At 40.2% G+C, this 21703-nt stretch overlaps 3 protein-coding genes across 5 annotated transcripts in view; 1 reads left to right on the forward strand and 2 right to left on the reverse strand.

Annotated features, from left to right (window-relative positions):
* The window catches only part of HERC3 (HECT and RLD domain containing E3 ubiquitin protein ligase 3), a 197541-nt gene extending 196877 nt beyond the window's left edge, over positions 1 to 664 (reverse strand). Inside the window, exon 1 of the mRNA XM_061419703.1 lies at positions 577 to 664. The gene's annotated coding sequence lies outside the window, so the exon portion shown is untranslated. The remainder of the gene's footprint in view (positions 1 to 576) is intronic.
* Positions 665 to 758: 94 nt separating this feature from the next.
* PYURF (PIGY upstream open reading frame) overlaps positions 759 to 21703 on the forward strand; it is an 88116-nt gene continuing 67171 nt past the window's right edge. The window contains exons 1-2 of one of the 2 annotated variants that reach the window (XM_061419714.1): positions 759 to 1171; positions 2703 to 3733. In XM_061419714.1, coding sequence (XP_061275698.1) covers positions 969 to 1171; positions 2703 to 2844 — 345 coding nt within the window. In that variant the 5' untranslated portion in view covers positions 759 to 968 and the 3' untranslated portion in view covers positions 2845 to 3733. Of the gene's footprint in view, positions 1172 to 2702; positions 3734 to 21703 lie in introns of those variants that run through there. The other variant, XM_061419713.1, reaches the window with a different exon arrangement.
* Positions 7550 to 21703, reverse strand: part of HERC5 (HECT and RLD domain containing E3 ubiquitin protein ligase 5) — a 45211-nt gene continuing 31057 nt past the window's right edge. For both annotated transcript variants that reach the window (XM_061419706.1, XM_061419705.1), the window contains 6 exons: positions 21357 to 21523; positions 13273 to 13339; positions 12260 to 12330; positions 11001 to 11184; positions 10819 to 10921; positions 7550 to 7828 (listed from right to left, as the gene is read on the reverse strand). In XM_061419706.1, coding sequence (XP_061275690.1) covers positions 7623 to 7828; positions 10819 to 10921; positions 11001 to 11184; positions 12260 to 12330; positions 13273 to 13339; positions 21357 to 21523 — 798 coding nt within the window. In that variant the 3' untranslated portion in view covers positions 7550 to 7622. The remainder of the gene's footprint in view (positions 7829 to 10818; positions 10922 to 11000; positions 11185 to 12259; positions 12331 to 13272; positions 13340 to 21356; positions 21524 to 21703) is intronic.

The following is a 21703-nucleotide window of genomic DNA, read 5'->3' on the forward strand; positions in this document are numbered from 1 at the left end:
AATTGTAGATAACATTAATTGAGAATTAATTTTCCCAGGCAAAAATTAATTTTCAAAATGCTCTTTGCATGCATTTGCACATGGGGATTAAATTAGGTAAGTGAAGTATGTACAGTTATTAATCTTATTATACAAATAAGGAAGCAGGACTTAGGGCATATGCTGGAGTTATACAACTAGTAAACTATGAACCCCAGAGCCCAAGAACTTATCTACTACACTATAAGAAACAGATCAAATCTGCGTCATTTCCTTGGAGACTAAGAAGCCGACATGGGGTGAAAAATCCATTGAATGGTTCACTCATTTAACTAACAGACGCAGTTACGTAGACTTCTGGAAGTTTCCAAGCTCATTTATAGAAGCAGATCAGTTGTGCTACTGTTAATCCACTGAGTTCAGGGTGAGTTCCCCCGGGTAAGAATATGGACATCTTAGAGGCTAAAAGGACTAAGCCAATCTTTTCAGATTCTTTTTTTTTTTTTTAATGAAAGAATTAAAAAAAAAAAAAAACACGAGGTTATAGAAACCTTGGTGAAGATTTACATAAAAACAAAGTAGTGTTTTTTAACATACCCAATATGACAGTGTGCTTGAAACCTCATTTTGGTGATAACCGCGTAGGTCCAAGAGTCACTGTGTGACTTTGAGGTCCGGCCACTTGCTTCTTGGCAACTCTGTGACAGGCTCCGGTGAAAACTCAAGTCACCTCCACTTAAGCATTGGTTTTCTTTCTAATTTGCAAACGCGCAGGAACAGCTCCCAGAGTCTCCGGAGCCCGTCAACGACCAAGCGGTGTCGTGGGAAAAGCAGTCGCGGCCTCGGAACCAAAGCGCTGGTCTCCACCTGTCGGGGACAGCGTTTCCAGAGCACCGGGGGGCAGGGCCAGGCCCGTGGGGCTGGATTCACTGGTATCGATTAGAGCTGCCCGGGTGGCCGAGGACGTGCTCGGTCGCAGCTGCCAGACCATGCTGAGTGGAGTGTGCGCCCGACTCGCGTCAGCGCTGCGAGGGACACGCGCGCCGCCGTCCGCGGTCGCCCTGAGGTGTCTGCACGCGTCCAGCTCGCGGCCTTCCGCAGACAAGAGCGATAGGACGGAGAAACCGCCCCGCGCCTTCGACCAGGCCTTGCTGGAGTTCCTGGTGTGTCCGCTCTCCAAGAAGCCGCTCAGGTGAGATTCGCCCGCTGCGGGTTTTCCTTCGTGGCCTCAGTCGAGGGGAGTGGGCAGATAGACCGCATGGCCGTTTACAGCCATTGAGGAGTCTTTTAGGTGACTCTGGGTAGTCTTCGCTGCCATTTTTTGGACCTGGGCCCGCCAGCTCCCAAATCTTCCCTCTGCGGGGGGAAGGGAGACTGAAGACCAGAGGGGAACCGAGGCCTCTGAAGCCAACCGCCGACTCGCAGGCTTGGGTGAGGCGCATATAGATTAGTCACTCACTGGCTGCGCATTAGAATCGCCAGTTGCTGCTGCTGTGTTCAGTCGTGTCCGACTCTGCGACCCTTTGGACTGTAGCCCACCACGCTTCTCTGCCTACGTAATGTTCCAGTCAGGAAGAGTGGAGTGGGTTACCATTTCCTCCTCCAGGGGATCTTCCCCACCGAGGGCTCGAACCCGTGTGCCCTGTCTCCTGCGTTGCTGGCAGATTTCCAGGCACCACCCAGGGCGGGGCGAATAGGGAGGCCTGGAGGCGGGGCCTGAGCAATTGTGTATTTTCCCAACAGGACCGCTAGTGTTTCTCACGTAGACCCAAGTTTATGAACTATTGGAAACCCAAGGCATTCAGATTTTTAAGCCAAGATGATGAAAAATGTAGTAGCCTCCAGATTCTTGGGAAAATGCCGTGTACGATCTTAAGCATGTAAACTACGTGTGCTGCCCTTTGGCTTTTAGTTCTCAACTAGTTGTGTTTTTGTTTTGTTTTAAGGCCTTCTTAACCTTTAACCCAGAGTCTTGAGGGTAAACAGCCCTACTGTCTCAGGCTACTAAAACTGAACATTCACAACACTAGTAAACACCGAAATGTTATCAATAGCAGTCTTTGGGTGGTGGATTGCTAGTAATCTTTATTTTCATCTTTTTCACTTCTCTTTCTGAATATTTTTCATAATGAACATATTGCTCATTCAGTTTTCTTAAACCTTGAAATTACCACTTGATCTGCTTTTTGGCTAATTTTGTAAATAGCACATTCGCAGACATAACATTCTGAAGTTTGCTCATTTTTGCCCTCTCTTTCTCAGACTTGTGTATTTTGATTTTTCAGTGGTTTCCTTTTTAATGGGTCAATAAGGCTGCTCTATTAAGCATGTAAAAGGAAGAAGTTGAAATTTCCTCTAGTGTCTGTTCCAGTAGTAAATTAATGGGGATTGTTTGGGGTTGAAAAGAGTAATGAAGGACTATTTGGATGAAAAGGGCAAGATCTTTTCTGACTGGTATTTTTAAAAATTAAGGCATAGCTTGAGGATAAAGTGAAAAAAAAAGAGAGAGAAACTGACTAAAATGGGAACAATTAAGAGATTTATTTTCTAAGAGAAATAGTACAATTGGCTATTACTGCTTTTAAAATGAAAAGCCGTCTAATTCTGCTTTTCTTGGATTAACTCCATGTTTAGAATTGGATAAATGTTACTGTTTATTGAACATCAAGCTCTTCCAAGCATTTTGTTTTCCATGATTCATTTTGGTTTTTTTTCCCCCTCAGATATGAAGCATCGACAAATGAATTGATTAATGAAGAGTTAGGAATAGCCTATCCAATTATTGATGGGATTCCTAATATGATACCACAGGCAGCTAGGATGACACATCAAAATAAGAAGCAAGAAGAAGTGGAGCAGCATTAGATCATACTTAAAAACAACACACACAACTAAATATTCTAAATACCACCTACCTTTTAAAAAGTCAGAGTGGCGGGTATTAAGTGGAGAAGAATGTTTCTGTCTCTTCCTATGCTGACTGTCCTGATTCCACTGGTATCTTTAGCAGGACTGTTTTACTCAGCCTCTGTGGAAGACGACTTCCCTCAGGGCTGCACTAGCACCACCAGTCTGTGCTTTTACAGTCTGCTCTTGCCGATTACCATACCTGTTTATGTGTTCTTCCACCTTTGGACTTGGATGGGAATTAAACTCTTCAGGCATAATTAACGCAGCCAGAGCCAAGATGGTATATTCTAAAGATATGCTTGAGTGCCTGTCTCTGAAGGCTCGTCTACATGGGAATACTGGAAACCCGCTTAATTTGCAGGAGAGATGCTTTGCCTAGCTTTCTGTCAGGGGTCTAGGGTCTATGAGAGGCTTAAGCTGCAGAGGCGTCTTTATTGTACTTTGGTTCTGCCCTTGTTTTTTGAAGGTTCTCATTTATACCTGGAGTATCAAAAGGAACATTACAAACTGTCTTTTTGGAAATTAACAGCCCCAACCATCACTTGATGGCTTATCCCATTCATAATTTAAAATTACTATTTTGAAATTTTATGTTTATTTTAGATTAAAGGCTTTGGTAATGTCACATGTTAACGATGACTAAAATAATTCCGAAGGAGCTATGTTGGAGTAGTTGTAGAGAAATGCATTTGAACTAATGTGATATAAAACTATAGTAAAATGGAAATTTCATGGACTTGCCAAAATTCTGAGTTTTTAAAATCACCATCATTTCTTTGGCATCAAATGCTTACATTAATTTTAATAAAATAATAAATAAAAAGATATTGACACTTGCCATAAAGCAATTTGCAGTTTTGTGTTTTTTCCCCCTCCTTTGGTCACAAGAGTATGATTCTAAGAAAGGGGAAATGTAAAATAGTCTGAATTTCAAACTATAGGCTATGTTTAGAGAGACACTTAACTAACCCAAAGTAGAAAAATTTCCCAGGAAAATACGTGCTTCTGGGGGTAGAGATGGGGTTGAAAAGACTTGAAAATAGCTGATTATGTCCTAGAGTTTAATGTTATGCCTCACATTTCAGTTCCTTTTCCTGCCATGGACCTACTTAGCGATACAAGAGCATGAGCATTTGACATATTAATAGTTCCTGATTTTCCAGAACTTCCAACAAGGCTGATTAGTAACTATTTCAGAGGTGCAGCATGTTTCAGTAGTTACCCCAAAGAAACCTAAGAACTGAATATACTTTAATTGATTCTAAATAGACTCTTAAAGCAGTTTAACAGAAACTTGAGATAGTGATTCCTCTCCTTCAAAAGAAAATTAAAATGAGTTTAGATGTGTTTTCTAATGCGTAACTTCAACGTATATACTCTAGTACAAGTCTTGTTTTAAAAATTACTCTTCTGGCAATATACAAATAACACAGAAACTGAATGAGGGACCCATCCCTTCTGGAAGTGGTTTTACTCTTTAATTTGCTCCAAATTTCACTGTGGTCAGTGTAAATGAAACAATTCTGAGAAAACAAGCACTGTATTCTAAAAAGTCAATTTTAGCTTTTTCAAGCTAAGCATTTTACCGTATTAGAGGGAACTTGAGTAGCAAAGCCCTGGGGGACTATAGTATGAACTCCATCCTTTCACTAGTATTTATTTAGCAGTCATTTGTATAGTACAAACTATACACTAGGTACAATTCTAAACATATTACACATATAAAATCTCATAATCTAAGGGGTAGGTGGGTGATATAACAATTTTACAGATGAGGAAACGAAAGCACACAGGTTAAGTGATTTACCCAGAGTAACGGACAATAAGTTGAAACCACTCAGGAATGCAGTTTTGGTCTGTCTTCTGAATCACTGTAATAGTACTGCTTTATTTTGTGCAAACTCATCCTTTCTATTTTCAGGAAAAATAGAATGAGATATCAAAATGCTTGGACTCTAATTCTTAGTCAAGCCTGATGACCTTTGTGTTTTCCTAAGTATATTGTTGCACTGTAAACCCATCATGGAAATACTGCCTGATTCTTTCACTAATTGGAACTCTTCCCTACTCATTCCTACCCACAGCCCCAATAATGAGCTGACTTCACAATGGCAGGACCTCTTGCCTCCTCAGAGCCTCCCTGCTGTCCTCACTGCATCACTGACAGGGATCATCTTTAAGACCTATGAATAAGCTCCTTGCCACCAACTTTGTACGTGGGGATTTTCCACCCTGAGGGAGCAAGAAAGGACTTGTCATGACCTACTTTACCTTTTCATTTTCTTCCATTCCTGCAGAGTGGGCTTTTAAGGAAGCCTCTCTGAACTTCACATCCTGCCCATCTGTGACATGGAAATGAGACCAACTTTCAGGCCTGGTAGAGTTTTAAATGAGGCAGGAAATACAAAATTACCTGTTACAGCCACAAGCCATAGTAGATTCTCACTACTATGTGTAGTTATGGAGGGAAAGTCCTGTTCCCTTTTCTAAGTTTTGCCCAGCTTACTGAAATTCTCCATTTCTAAGTGGCTGCTGTTTTCCGCACAAGCCACTAGGTGGCACTCTCAGCCAACTCACTGGCAGGTAAGCTCTCAGGACACTGAAAGACTAGTTGGGACATTGAGCTAGATAGCCATATCCCACAAACTTAATTCACTCTCATGGCATGTACTGGACAGCCACGATAGCTGTAGTGAATCCTGACAAATGGAATAACCCATGCAGAGAGGGAAGTAGAACTGAAGACAGGAGGTGAGGAAGCAGCAGGGGTAGAAGTGGGATGAGACAAGGGTTCCAAGCAGAAGAAAAACCATACAAACATAGGACTGTGGCCTGTTGAGGAAACTGAGCTAGTCACAAGTGACTAGAACATGGTACATTGTATATGCAAGGCCGTGGTGGGGGACCAAGAGGCACATCAGGTTGGATTTTCGAACTAGAATAACCGTGTTAATGAACATTATTGCTTGATTTTTAAATTGTCTTGCTGTATGCAGCTGATAAACACTTCCTAGAAAAAGAAAAAAGAACATGGAAATTTGCAGGGGTTTTGTGTGTTACAGACCCCTAAGGTGGCAAGTGCTCACATTTGCACTAATACAGTAGCCACCAGTCACATGTAGACACTGAACACTTGAAATGACTAAGGAATTTTAAATCTCAGTTAAATAGCTACAAATTATTGGACAGCATAGCTCAACACTTTTTCCCATTACTACCGATGAAAGTTTTCTCTCTTCAAAATTCAACAACTAAACCTTATCTACAGTAGGGAGTCCATCTTCTTCAGCAGTACAGATCTACTGAAGTTTCTGCATGTGTGCTAACTGGCTTCAGCCGTGTCTCTTTGCAACACTATGGACTGTAGCCTGCCAGGCTCCTCCATCCATAGAATTCTCCAGGCAAGAATACTGGAGTGGGCTGCCATGCCCTCTCTAGGGCATCTTCCTGACCCAGGGATCAAACACGTTTCTCCTTAGTCTTCTGCACTGGCAGGCAGGTTCTTTACCACTAGCGCCACCTGGGAAGCCCATCTAGGTCTCTAGCCTTACAGAAAGTTCTACTGGACAGTGTTGGTCTAGATACAGGGAGACCAGCTGAGAGAGGACTGCAGTGATGGGACAGGAGATGTAAGAGCCTGAACTAAAGCACTGGCAGTGGGCTTAGAGGAAGATGAAAAACAAGAATTGTCAAAACCTGATATTTCTTAAATGTGGGGGTGAATAAGAGGGAGGAAGGGAAGATGGTTGAAGGAGGTGTTAGTGGTACCATTTTAAGCTGCAGAATACAGGAAAGATGATCATATTCTTAAACATGTTGAGATGAAGGAGCTGAGAAGTATGCAGGCAGACACAGGCCACGTAGGAGAAATGGCTGTGGTGCTGTATTGTCAGTTCCTGTTGGACAGAGAGAGATCTGGGGATCATCAGCATGGACATAATAACTATGCCACAGCAACAAGAAGGAATATGTGTAGAGTGAGAAAAGATGACCAGACGAGCACTTAAGGTCAGGAAGTATAAGAGAAGCATGCAACATGTATACTAATTAAATAATTAAAAAAAAAAAAAACAACATTCAAAAAACTAAGATCATGGCATGCAGTCCCACCACTTTGTGGCAAATAGATGGGGAAACAATGGAAACAGTGAGAGACTTTAAAAAAAAAAAAAAAACTTTTCAAGTGCATTCATCTGATTGTTTTCCAGAATATCTATGTTTTGTTATATAATAAATATTTTCAAACAAAATCAACATGTATTAATGTCCTTAAACCATCCAGGCTTCATTAAAAAAAAAAAAGAAATGGGAAAGCAGCCACGAAAAAGAAAACCTAGCAGTTCATTAAGAGTTTTGAGGAGAAAGGAGTCAATCGTTTCAAATGTGATAAATATATTTAAGATAGAAATGTGCAAGTTTCCATTGAAATTTGCAACAAAAAATTCATCTAGGTAACCAGAGTAATTTAAGAGGGAGAAGAATCACTTAAGCCCTGGACAAACTACCCAGACATTTATGAGAAAAAACTCTGCTGTCTCAATGCATTGTGTTTCTCAATGCACTTGTTTTAACAGCCTAATCTATATCATTGTCAATACATTTTACAAGCAAAAATAGGAATTCTAAAAAAGCAAGTAAACACACTGAACAGTCAGCAAGATTTTTATGTTAATTTTTAAGTTAATTTTATTTCTGAAAATATTTCCCAAAAGGGGTAAAGAGTGTGAGGTAGGTCAGCCAAATCCTCTCTTGTTGTTGATGGCTGCTTGGAGTGCTTCTTCTACTCTTTCCATTGTAGAATATTTAGGGAGGTAGAGGACACTGAAACATGTCTGTGCTCTTATGGGATCTTTTTCATTCAAATTTTCAGGACAGTGAAATGTTATTTTCATATTCTTTAAACCTTTTACTTGAATTCTGTCGGTTCCTGTAAGAAACACTAAAAAAAAAAGAAAAATCAGTGCTATCTGCTTCACAGAAACCAAAATTTATATAGAGAAAATGTGTTTATTCAAAAACACTAATTGAGGGCCCATGTGCTTTGGACTGCATTGGGGGCCACTGTTAGGACAAAGTCTGAAAACAGTCACTGCCCTCAAGCAGCTTACAGTCTGGTTTGGAATATTAAATTATTGGGCAGGAAAAGACAAACAGAGAAAAATAAAAAGGGTGTAAGACAGCTCATGGAATTAGTCCCTCATGAGTGTAAATGCTGTGGCAGAGCAGGGAGAGATTTAGGCTGGGATAACCGGGAGGACTTCCAGTTCAAAGACTGGAAAGGTAGGTTGGGTTTCTGGAAAAGTCTGGATACCTTTCAACATCCATGTTATCCAAAGAAAAAAGAAGATAAATGTTTCTCAAAAATAAGTAAGGAAATTGAGTAAGGAAATGAGAGAGGCAATCATTAAGTCTCAGGAAAAGCACTCAGTTCAGTTCAGTCGTTCAGTCATGTCTGACTCATTGCGACCCCATAGACTGCAGTACACCAGGCTTGCCTGTCCATCACCAACTCCCAGAGCTTACTCAAACTCATGTCCATAGAGTCAGTGATGCCATCCAACCATCTCATTTCTGTCGTCCCCTTCTCCTCCAGTCTTCGATCTTTCCCAATATCAGGGTCTTTTCAAATGAATCAGTTCTTCCCATCAGGTGGCCAATGTATTGGAGGTTCAGCTGCAGTATTAGTCCTTCCAATGAATATTCAACACTGATTTCCTTTAGGATGGACTGGTTGGATCTCCTTGCAGTCCAAGGGACTCTCAAAAATCTTCTCAAACACCACAGTTCAAAAGCATCAATTCTTTGGCACTCAGCTCTCTTTATAGTCCAACTCTCATATCCATACAGGACTACTGGAAAAACCATAGCCTTGACTAGATGGACCTTTGTTGGCAAAGTAATGTCTCTGCTTTTTAATACGCTGTCTAGGTTGGTCATAACTTTCCTTCCAAGGAGTAAGCGTCTTTTAATTTCATGGCTGCAATCACCATCTGCAGTGATTTGGGAGCCCAGAAAAATAAAAGTCTGACACTGTTTCCACTGTTTCCCCATCTATTTCCCATGAAGTGATGGGACAGGATGCCATGATCTTAGTTTTCTGAATGTTGAGCTTTAAGCCAACTTTTTCACTCTCCACTTTCACTTTCATGAAGAAGCTCTTTAGTTCTTCACTTTCTGCCATAAGGGTGGTGTCATCTGCATATCTGAGATTATTGCTATTTCTCCCAGAAATCTTGATTCCAGCTTGTGCTTCTTCCAGCCCAGCGTTTCTCATGATGTAGTCCATTAAATAAGCAGGGTGACAAGATACAGCCTTGATGTACTCCTTTTCCTATGTGGAACCAGTCTGTTGCCATGTCCAGTTCTAAGAGGTGCTTCCTGACTTGCATACAGCTTTCTCAAGAGGCAGGTCAGGTGGTCTGGTATTCCCATCTCTTTCAGAATTTTCCACAGTTTATTGTGATCCACACAGTGATTAAATGGCAAATGACTATGCCATTGACTTTGGCATAGTCAATAAAGCAGAAATAGATGTTTTTCTGGAACTCTCTTGCTTTTTCCATGATCCAGTGGATGTTGGCAATTTGATCTCTGGTTCCTCTGCCTTTTCTAAAACCAGATTGAACATCTGGAAGTTCACGGTTCATGTATTGCTGAAGCCTGGCTTGGAGAATTTTGAGCATTACTTTACTAGCATGTGAGATGAGTGCAATTGTGCTGTAGTTTGGGCATTCTTTGGCATTGCCTTTCTTTGGGATTGGAATGAAAACAGTCCTTTTCTAGTCCTGTGGCCACTGCTGAGTTTTCCAGATTTGCTGGCATACTGAGTGCAGCACTTTCACAGCATCATCTTCCAGGATTTGAAATAGCTCAACTGGAATTCCATCATCACCTCCACTAGCTTTATTCGTAGTGACGCTTTCTAAGGCCCACTTGACTTCACATTCCAGGATGTCTGACTCCAGGTGAGTGATCACACCATTGTGATTATCTGGGTTGTGAAGATCTTTTCTGTACAGTTCTTCTGTGTATTCTTGCCACCTCTTCTTAATATCTTCTGCTTCTGTTAGGTCCCTACCATTTCTGTCCTTTATTGAGCCTGTCTTTGCATGAAATGTTCCCTTGGTATCTTTAAATTTCTTGAAGTGATCTCTAGTCTTTCCCATTCTATTGTTTTCCTCTATTTCTGTGCATTGATCACTTAGGAATGCTTTTTATCTCTCCTTGTATTCTTTGGAACTCTGCATTCAAATGGTGTATCTTTCCTTTTATCCTTTGCCTTTCACGTCTCTTCACAGCTATTTGCAAGGCCTCCTCAGACAACCATTTTGCCTTTTTGCATTTCTGTTTCTTGGGGATGGTCTTGATCACTGCCTCCTATACAATGTCATGAACCTCCATCTATAGTTCTTCAGGCCCTCTATCAGATCTAATCCCTTGAATCTATTTGGTCAATTCCACTATATAATCATAACGGATTTGATTTAGGTCATACCTAAATGGTCTAGTGGTTTTCCCTACTTTCTTCAATTTAAGTCTGAATTTGCCAATAAGGAGTTCATGATCTGAAAAGCAGTGCGTAGGCATAAAACAGATTGAAGTCTGAAGGTTGAGTTAAAACCATGGAGACAAGTGATAGTGTACAGCTTGGCTCATCCCATGGGGCCTGGGTAACTGAGTGATGATACAACTACAGGAGTCTCAATATTTAGCTCAAAGAAGCCAAATTTACAATAGGCAGAATTGAAAATGACTGGAAAAAATCAATATTACCATTTTTTTTTTATATTGGGACAACCTATAAAGAACATTCCACTGGACTATGAGTGACTCTGACTTCACAGGCAAGTGATGCCTGTGAAGAACAAGATTTCCTTATCCCACAAAAAGGACACAAGAGTACAGACTTCCTCCTGATGTAACACTCACCAAGGAATTTTTTCTTTTCCTCCAAAGTCAATTTGTGTAAAGCTTTCCAAAACATCACTATGGTGGGATGTGAACTGTCGTATCCATGTTCATAATGTGCATTCTATAGAAAAATGCAAAAAACACAATATTCAAGAAACAAATACAATTTTAATTTAAACCACTCAGCCTTTATGATGTACCTTTTCAAATGTTTCCCAGTCGTAATCTGTATTTCCGATAATCACATCCTTGAGTTGTTCGGGATGGAAAAATTCAATAATCTCCTTGTCACACACTTTGTAAAATCCTCTTTGAAATTCCTCATAAACTGCCTTTACAGAGATGTTGAAGATGTAATTGACATACTTAGAAACATAGTCTCTCCTTTAATGAAACAAAGAATGATTTCAGTTTACAGCAATACTCCAAACAAAACCGAGAGAGGGGTGAAAAGAATGATATAAATGGAGGAAGAGATGGTGACCTTGGGATCTGCCTGGTGACTGCTGCAGCACCTTCTCCAAATAAGGGGAAGACGGTCGCATGCACCATCTCCACACCACTGCTGGTGTGCAGGGCCCTTATTCTCAAAGAAGGATCCACAGTGCTACAAGGGGTTTAAGATCCACAGTGTACTATTATTCAGACTTCCCTGGTGCCTCTGGGCACACCTGCCAGTTCTTTCAGGGGAAGGGGCCAGGCAATCAATAATTCTATGGACAAAATTGAGGTATACTGATTAAATATACCACAGAGCTAGAAATGTTCCATTTCTTGATCCGCATACTTATAACTTTGAACTTTTCTATATGTTATAATTCAAAATTTTTTTAAATAAAGATTTTAAGAAAAACACTGGGCTTTAGGCCAGAATGCTCACTAGATATTTCTTTGCCACTCTGACCAACTATCGGGAATATTCTATGATCCCAAACTCTATGGCTTTAAATGGCATCCCATAAGGTAATGGGAAGTCAAGATACCACAGTAAGATCTAATAATATTAACAAAACTAAGTGTCTGCTATGGACTGGGCACCACTGTGAACTAGGTACTGGACAAACAACAGTGAGCAAAACAGACCACGCTCTTGGCATCACACACTCCTAAGAGCTGGGGGAAACACTCAAGTAAAAATAAAGGCAGATAATGTGTGACATGGAAAGGAAAAAGTAAAGCCGGGTAAGGAGAAAAAGAGGTATTTATCCCCTAGACAGAAAGATAACAGAGGGCCTCTGCAAGAAAGCCATTTCCATCCCTGCCGGCAGCAAACTTGGAGACACACACACGCACACAACATGCACTGATCCTCGCCTTACTGGAAAATGGTTAAGAGAGGAAAATTATAATGACAAGGAATTTTAAGAGCCCAGTGAAATAAACACTGCAAAAAATCGGACACGATTAAGCGAGTAACACTTTCTCTTTTCACACAAAACAATTATTTCTTTATACTTACTTATTAGTCTGGTCAACAATTACGTGACTTCCATCAGGAATTAAGTCTACATCATTTTTGTCCCAATGCACCTGTAACCACAAATGAACTCAGTAATCTCCAAGAGAATCCCCAACAATCTACTGTCAACAAAAATACTTTATAGCATACCTCTTTTCCTCAAGAATTTGTGAAAATACATATTTTTGTTATAAAAACCAGCAAGGTGGTAAAAAAAAATTTACCACATTTATCACAGAGAATGAAAAATAAACTTTAAAAAACCTGAATTATCTATTTTAACTGATCATACTGAAAGAACTACTGGGAAAATTGCCACATCTCGGTATTCACTTCACACAGTACAGACCCAGCACAGTAGATTTGCAAAACTGGTCAAAAATTCCTCCCATCCTGGTATTTACACCATGTAACTTTGCAACAGCTCCCATCAAGAGGGGGGTCTATTTCTTCAGCTGGTGAATCTGAGTGCAGAAGTGTGAAGATTTTGACCAGTGGGACCTGACAGGAGTAAACGCTTGAAAGGAAGCTGCGTGTTGGGGCCTGCCATCTCCTCCTACTTTCTGTAACTCCTCACTCCGTGAAGAAGCCTCAGCTAGTCAGCTAGGACAGACACAGCTGTTCCAGCTGCACCCCCTCAACCAACCAGCCTGCTAACGAACAGGTGTGGGAGCAAGGCCACTGTGATCCACCCAGAACAGTCAAGTCAGGCCGGTCCAGAAAGCCCCAGAATCGTGTTTGCTGTTTTACACCACTGAGTTTAGGTGTTATCTGTCACTCAGTAAAATCTAACTGATAATACACCCAGCTCAAGAAAAATGAGAAAAAATACCTTTTGTACTACCTTAATTTATAGTTTGGTTTTTTATTAAAAGTATATAAATAGTTAACCCAATTATAAAGTCTATAACTTTATAGAGTATACAAATTTATAAAGCATATACATTTATAAGGTATATAAGTAGTAAAAGAGATTAAATATGACATTTCATTTTATTTTTACTGTTACTTACATTAAAATGGATGTGAAATACTTCTTCTAAGTCATCGCCATCATCATCCAGAAGTGTCTGCAAACTCCTAAAGAACAGTCTTATTGTCAGTAATCATGATGGTTAGATACATCATCTAAAAATGTCAAGGGCATGCCTGTTCTCAAGGTGGGAGGTCAGGTTTAGTTCATGTCACTTGTTTCTGTATATTGATAGTCTAACTAGGGCCAGACTGCAGCCAAAAGTGTGAGGTTTGGACGTTTATTTGTAATTCTGCAGGCTCCCCACCCAATTCTCAGCTCTCTTCCCTCCACCCTAGCTACAGTGGTGTCGGATAAGTACCACTAGAAACAGCATAACTGGTACAGGTACAACATGGGAGAGCTTTGTTAACTCTCTAAAGGGATGCTTGTCATTGGGTAAGGCCTCTGGGAGAAGGTGCAATCAGTTGATTTTTTCCCCTGCTGGATTTTTTATTACTAAATTTTGCCAAAACTGGATCTTTTTTTTTTTGGCCACACCATGCAGCTTGCAGGATTTCAGTTCCCCGACCAGGGATTGAACACAGGCCATGGTGGTAAAAGCACCAAGTCCTAACTACTGGACCGCCAAATAATTCTCTAAAATGTTGGATCTTTTAAACAGTATCATGGTAAAAACAGACCATGTTTTATTGTGTTTTGGGGGTGCTGAGAGAGACTAATGGGAACTCAGCTGACAAAACTGGATTCATCATAGATTTGGTTCATGATGCTTTGTCACTGTATGTCCATGGTTGGCTTATTTGCTTATTTATGGGTGTGTTTATGAAGAACACTTCCCCAAACAAGAACTAAAACACGGCCAGTATCTTATATCTACGTATAAAGGGTATGTTTCTTATCTCACTTTTCTACCACCCTCAGCATGTTATACACATATCTACAGTTTGAAGAATACCTTTTCTCTTTGCTAAGGTATCTCTGGGAGAAGGCAATGGCACCCCACTCCAGTACTCTTGCCTGGAAAATCCCATGGACGGAGGAACCTGGTGGGCTGCAGTCCATGAGGTCGCTAAGAGTCGGACATGACTGAGCGACTTCACTTGCACTTTTCACTTTCATGCACTGGAGAAGGAAATGGCAACCCACTCCAGTGTTCTTGCCTGGAGAATCCCAGGGACGGGGGAGCCTGGTGGGCTCCCATCTATGGGGTCGCACAGGGTCGGACACGACTGAAGCGACTTAGTAGTAGCAGCAGCAGCAAGGTATCTCTTTATGAACAAAGAATTTCTTTCATCTTACTGCAGTTAAATGTATCAATCTTTCCTATAATGTTGGTATTTTTATGTCTTGCTTGAGAAATTGCAATAGTGTGAAATAACTGTCCATATTTCCTTCATTTTTACATTCAATATTTAAGTCCTTAATCCACAGAGTTGGTTTCGGTCCATGGCCTAAGGTATCTGCTCTCATTTTTTTTCCCCAGATGCATTACTTGAAGAGTACTTCTATTCCCACTGATCTAATAAACTACCTCTAACAAAGTGCTATATGTATATGGGTCAGGTTCCACACTCTCCTGTTCCATTGGAAAGCCAGCACCAAACTCATACTGCCCTAATTAATACAGCTTTCTAATGATTCTTGATATCTGGTAGGCCAAGTTCCCCATCCTTATTCACCTTACAAATGATCTCTGGCTATTCTTGGCCCCTTGCTCATCCATATAAACTTTAAATCAGCTGGGTTTTCTTTCTTTTTTTTTTTTTTTAAGTCTTCTAGGATTAAAATAGTAGTTTTATTGAGTACAGAGATCAGGGATTCTCAAAGTGTAACTACAACTTCTGGGAATCCCTGAGGCCTTTACTGGCTGGGTGGGGTAGGGTCTGCAAGGTCAAAACAAATATTATAATAATACTCAGATGTTACTTGCCTCCTCACATTCTGTCATGAGCACAGAACAGTTTTCCAGAGGTGATATGATAGCTAATAAGTACGTATTCCTATATTTAAAACTCTTTACTTTTAATTTTTAATATCATAAATACTGACAAGTTTACTTAATATGAGCAAAAGCTCTTCAAGGTCCTCTATTAATTTTTGAGAATCTTAAGACCTAAAAGTTTGAGAAATGCTAATATGGATTTAACGGTCTTTACTTAGTTCATCTATATGAAGTTCGGAGAAGGCAATGGCACCCCACTCCAGTACTCTTGCCTGGAGAATCCTATGGATGGAGGAGCCTTGTGGGCTGCAGTCTATGGGGTGGCTAAGAGTCGGACACGACTGAGCGACTTCACTTGCACTTTTCACTATCATGCACTGGAGAAGGAAATGGCAACCGACTCCAGTGTTCTTGCCTGGAGAATCCCATGGACAGTGGAGCCTGGTGAGCTACAGTCCATGGGGTCACAGAGTTGGACACAACTGAGCAACAAACACTTTCACTTTACTAAAGAACATTTAGGTAGTCTACGTATTACAAACTAATACAATGTGCACTAGCCGGCATACGTCCTTGTGTGATTGTGTATTTCTGAATGTGAAATGTCTAAAGGTACAATTGCTGGGTCAAAGTTGTCTCACCTTATCCCTGATTTTGCTTTTTACAGTTTCAGTTATCTGTGGTCTACTGCAATTGGAAAATGTTAAATGGGAAATTCCAAAATTAAATAATTCATCAGTTTTAAATTGTAGGACGTTCTGAGTAGCATGATGCAATCTTAAGCTGTCCCAGGATATGTGAATCATACCTTTGTCCAACATATCCCACCTGTTAGTCATTTAGTAGCTGCCTCGTGACCACTGTGGTATCACAGCCCTGCATCCATGGAACTCTTATTTAACTTAATAATGGCCTCAAAGAGCAAGAGTAGTGATGCTGGCAATTGGGATGTGCCAAAGAAAAGCTGTAAAGTATATCTTTTAAGTGAAAAGTTGAAAGTTCTCAATTTAATGAGGAGAGAAAAAAATCATATCCTGAGGTTGCTATAATCCATGGTAAGAAGAATCTTCTATCTGGGAAATTGTGAAGAAGGACAAAGGAACATACTGGTTTTGCTGTTGCCCCTCAAACTGCAGCATTCTGGCCACAGTGCATGATAAAGCTAGTTAGGATGGAAAGGCATTAGATTTGTACATAAGATATTTTGAAAGATAGGAAGACTACATTCCACATTCAGGTAACTTTTATTACAGTTGTTGTTCACTTGCTAAGTCATGTGTGACTCTGCAACCCTATGGACTGCAGCACACCAGGCTTCCTTGTCCTTTACTATCTCCCAGAGTTTGCTCAAATTCATGTCCATTGAGTTCATGATGCCATCTAACCATCTCATCCTCTGTCGTCCCCTTCTTCTCCCGCCTTCAATCTTTCCCAGCATCAGGGTCTTTTCCAATGAGTCAGTTCTTCACATCAGGTGGCCAAAGTATTGGAGTTTCAGCTTCAGCATCAGTCCTTCCAATGAATATACAGGGTTGATTTCCTTTAAGACTGACTGGTTTGATGTCCTTGTAGTCCAAGGGACATTCAAGAGTCTCCTCTAGCACCACAATTCAAAAGCATCAGTTCTTTGGTGCTTAGCCTTCTTTATGATCCAATTCTCACATTCATACATGACTACTGAAAAAAACATAGCTTTGACTATACAGACCTTTGTCAGCAAAGTGATGTCTCTGCTTTTTAATATGCTGTCAAAGTATGTCACAGCTTTTCTTCCAAGGAGCAAGTGTCTTTTAATTTCATGGCTGCAGTCACCATCTACGGTGATTTTGGAGCCCAAGAAAAAGAAATCTGTCACTGCTTCCACTTTTCCTCCTTTTATTTGCCATGAAGTGATGGGACCAGATACCATGATTTTCATTTTTGAATGCTGAGTTTTAAGTCAGCTTTTTCACCCCATCAAGAGGTTCTTTTGTTCCTTTTCACTTTCTGCTATTAAAGTGGTATCATATGTATATCTGAGGTTTTTGATATTTGTCCCAACAATCTTTGACTCCAGCCTATAATTCATCCAGCTTGGCATTTCACATGATGTACTCTGCATATAAGTGAAATAAACAGGTTGACAATATACATATAGCCTTGTCATATTCCTTTCCTAATTATGAACCAGTTAGTTGTTCTATGTCTGATTCTAACTGTTGCTTCTTAGCCTGCATACAGATTTCTCAGGAGACAGGTAAGGTGGTCTGGTATTCCCATCTCTTTAAGGGTTTCCCAGTTGGCTATGATCCACAAAGTTGAAGGCTTTAGCATAGTCAATGAAATGGAAATAGACATTTCTCTGGAATTCCCTTGCTTTCTCTATGATCCAATGAATGTTAGCAATCTGATCTCTGGTTCCTCTGCTTTTTCTAAACCCAGCTTGTACATCTGGAAGTTCTCAATTCAAAGAGTGCTAAAGCCTAGCTTGAAAAATTTTGAGCATAACTTTACTAGCATCTGAAATGTGAAACTGTGTAGTAGTTTGAACATTCTTTGGTATTGCCCTTCTTTGGGATTGGAATTAAAACTGATCTTTTCCAGTCCTGTGGCCACTGCTGAGTACAAAATTTACTGACATACTGAGTGTAGCACTATAACAGCATCATCTTTTAGGATGTGAAATAGCTCAGCTGGGATTCTATCACCTCCTCTAGCTTTGCTCATAGTAATGCTTCCTAAGAACCATTTGACCTCACACTCCAGAATGTCTGGCTCTAGGTAAGTGATCACACCATCATTGTTATCCAGGTCGTTAAGACCTTTTTTGTACAGTTCTTCTGTGTATTCTTGTCACTTCTTCTTAATATCTTCTGCTTCTGTGAGCTCCTTACCATTTCTGTCCTTTATTGGGCCCATCCTTGCTTGAAATATTCCTTGGTATCTCCAATTTTCTTGAAGAGATCTCTAGTCTTTCTGATTCTATTGTTTTCCTCTACTTTTTTTTTTAAAAAAAGGTCTTCTTATCTCTCCTTACTATTCTCTGGAACTCTGCATTCAGTTGAGTATATTTTCCCTTTCTCCCTTGCTTTTCATTTCTCTTCTTTTCTCAGCTATTTCTAAATCTTCCTCAGACAACCATTCTGCCTTTTTGCAATTCTATTTCTTTGGAATGGTTTTGGTCACTGTCTCTTATACAATGTTACAAACCTCTTTCCATGGTTCTTCAGGTACTCTGTCTACCGGATCTAATCCCTTCAATCTATTCATCACCTCCACTGTATAATCTTAAGGGATTTGATTTAGGTCATACCTGAATGGCCTAGTGGTTTTCCCTACTTTCTTCAATTTAAGCCTGAATTTTTTGCAATCATGAGCTGATGATCTGAGCTACGGTCAGCTCTAGGTCTTATTTTTGCTCACTGTATATAAGAGCTTCTCAATCTTCAGCTGCAAAGAATATAATCAACTTGATTTTAGTATTTACTATCTGGTGATATCAATGTGTAAAGTCATCTCTTATGCTATTGGAAAACAGTGTTTGCTATGACCAAGGTGTTCTAACAAAACTCTATTAGTCTTTGCCCTGCATCATTTTGTACTCCAAGGTCAAATTTGCCTGTTATTCCAGGTCTCTCTTGACTTCCTATCTCTGCATTCTAATCCTCTATGATGAAAAGGACATCTTTTTTTGGTGTTAGTTCTAGAAGGTCTTACAGGTCTTCATAGAACTGGTCAACTTTAACTTTCTCGGCATAAGCAGTTAGGGCATAGACTTGGAGTACTGTGATATTGAATGGTTTGCTTTGGAAAAGAATCGAGATCATTCTGTCATTTTTGAGACTGCACCCAAGTACCACATTTCAGACTCTTGTTGACTATGAGGGCCACTTCATTTCTTCTAAGAGATTCTCCCCTACAGTAGCAGATACCATGGTCATCTAAAATAAACTCACCCATTCCCATCCATTTAGTTCACTGATTCCTAAGATGCTGATGTTCACTCTTGCCATCTCCTGCTTGACCCCGTCCCATTTACGTTGACTCATGGACCTAACATTCCAGGTTCCTGTGCAATACTGTTCCTTACAGCATTAGACTTTAATTTCACAGCCAGACACATCCACAACTGAGAGTTGTTTCCGCTTTGGCTCAGCCAGCCTCTTCATTCTTTCTGCAGCTATTAGTAACTGCCCTCTATTCTTCTCCAGTAGCATACTGGACACCTTCCAATCTGGGGGGCTCATATTCCAGTGTCGTATCTTTGCCTTTTAATACTGTTCATGGGGGTTCTCACAGCAAGAATAATTTGCCATTCCCTCCTCCAGTGGACCACATTTTGTGAGAACTCTCCACTATGACCCATCCATCTTGGGTGGCCCTGCATGGCATGGCTCTTAGCTTCACTGAGTTATACAAGCCTCTCTGCCACAAGGCTGTGATCCATGAAGGGATATTGTTAACAGTTGTCCTATTTTATTATTTGTTATTGCCACTATCATAGTGTGCCAAATTTACAAATTTTTTATCATAAGTAAAAGGTATGTATATGAAAAAACACGTATGTAGAGGAAAAAACATGGTGTGTGTGTGTGTGTGTGTGTGTGTATCTACATGTATATGTGTGTACACTATCCATGGTTGCAAGCATCCATTTGGGAGCCTGGAATGCATCTCCTGCAAACAAAGGGGGGCTACTGTACTGCCACAGTATTCTCTGAAAAGGAGTTACCACTTTACACTTCCACTAACAATTCCCAAAATCAGAGTGAACCTTTTCCCAAATCCTTGCTGATACTATATAGCACCAGTATTTCCAAACTCTGCCAATGTGAAATCACATTAGCCTCTCATTTTAATATGTATTCTATGGTCACTAGGGAGACTGATTATCTTTTTAAAACAGTTTTTTGGACATGCCACACAGCACATGGGATCTTAGTTCCTGGACCAGGGACCAAGCCAGCACCCCTCTGCACTGGAAGCGTGGAGTCTTAACCATTACATTACACCATCAGTGAAGTCTGAAACCAATCATCTCAATTTATGAGCCATTTCTATTGCTTCCTTTGTAGATTACTTTCTTATATACTCTATCAGCTTTTCTAATGGATATACAGGAACACTACACAGCAGGGATATTAACTCTTTCTATTATATGTTACCAATATGTTTTGTGAGGTAGTGGCTCATCTTTTAACTTAGAAATGTTTTCCTTTGAAAGGTAATGACATGTAACAACTATTAAAATAAACATCACTTGCAGGTTGTGCACCAAGGTGTACTTGTGCTCTGTCATGACTGTTTCTGTACAATGTCTAAAGGTTAATATAAACAGTAAGGGCTAACTATGGGCACTTCCCAAGTAGCGCTAGTGGTAAAGTATCCACCTGCCAATGCAGGAGACGTAACAGACTTGGGTTCAATCCCTGGGTCAAGAATAGCCCCTGGAGGAGAAAATGGCACCTCACTCCAGTATTCTTGCCTGGAGAAACCCATGGACAGAGGAGCCTGGCAGACTTCAGTCATGGAGCTGCAAAGAGTAGGACACGACTGAGCGACTGAGCATCTGAGCACAGCACAGCAAGGACTAACTATATAAAATTCAACTTTTCTTAATTGTTTAGAAAGTTAAATTATTACCTAACAATTCTTGCCTAAGTTAAAATCAATTTAAAGTACCCAGAATGCTACTATTGAACATAAAAATACTACTGAAATGTGTATATGTTTAAATATTTATCTAAATATAATTATGAGATGAGATAGAGGTGCTAATTATATCTACAATGGCAATCATCAGTTCAGTTCAGTTCAGTCGCTCAGTTGTGTCTGACTCTTTGAGACTCCATGAACCGCAGCACCCCAGACCTCCCTGTCCATCACCAACTCCCAGAGTTTACCCAAACTCATGTCCATTGAGTTGGTGATGCCATCCAACCATCTCATCCTCTTTCGTCCTCTTCTCCTCCCACCTTCAATCTTTCCCAGCATCAAGGTCTTTTCAAATGAGTAAGCTCTTTACATCAGGTGGCCAAAGTATTGGAGTTTCAGCTTCAACATCAGTCCTTCCAATGAACACCCAGGACTGATCTCCTTTAGGATGGACTGGTTGGATCTCCTTGCAGTCCAATCATACTATAGTATAAATATATTTAAGATACATAAATGTATCTGAAAAAAGAACTATGTTAACTTACTCTCCCAAAACAGGACTGAGTTCTTTCAAGTCTTCTAGTGATGGCGTTTGGTCCAAAAGTTTCTTAAATAGAGCCAGTGGAAAAGGGATGTCAGCAACATTACAATTGAATAGAGAAAGTCCACATAGAAGCCCAAAGAAGAAATAACTCTTCTTTTCAAATTTAGGCTGAAAGGAGAAAAAAAAACTTAATGTATCGTAAATTTTTACCAGTACAATGGAATATTTACATTAATTGAACCTTTTTTCCCCTTTTAAAATCAAAATCAAATCACAAATTAAAACCAAAAATCTTGAGATAAGAATATTTAGGTTTTATACTCAATCACCAAGTCAATTTAAATCTCT

This window comes from Bos javanicus, chromosome 6, assembly GCF_032452875.1.
Source record: "Bos javanicus breed banteng chromosome 6, ARS-OSU_banteng_1.0, whole genome shotgun sequence".
NCBI lineage: Eukaryota > Metazoa > Chordata > Mammalia > Artiodactyla > Bovidae > Bos > Bos javanicus.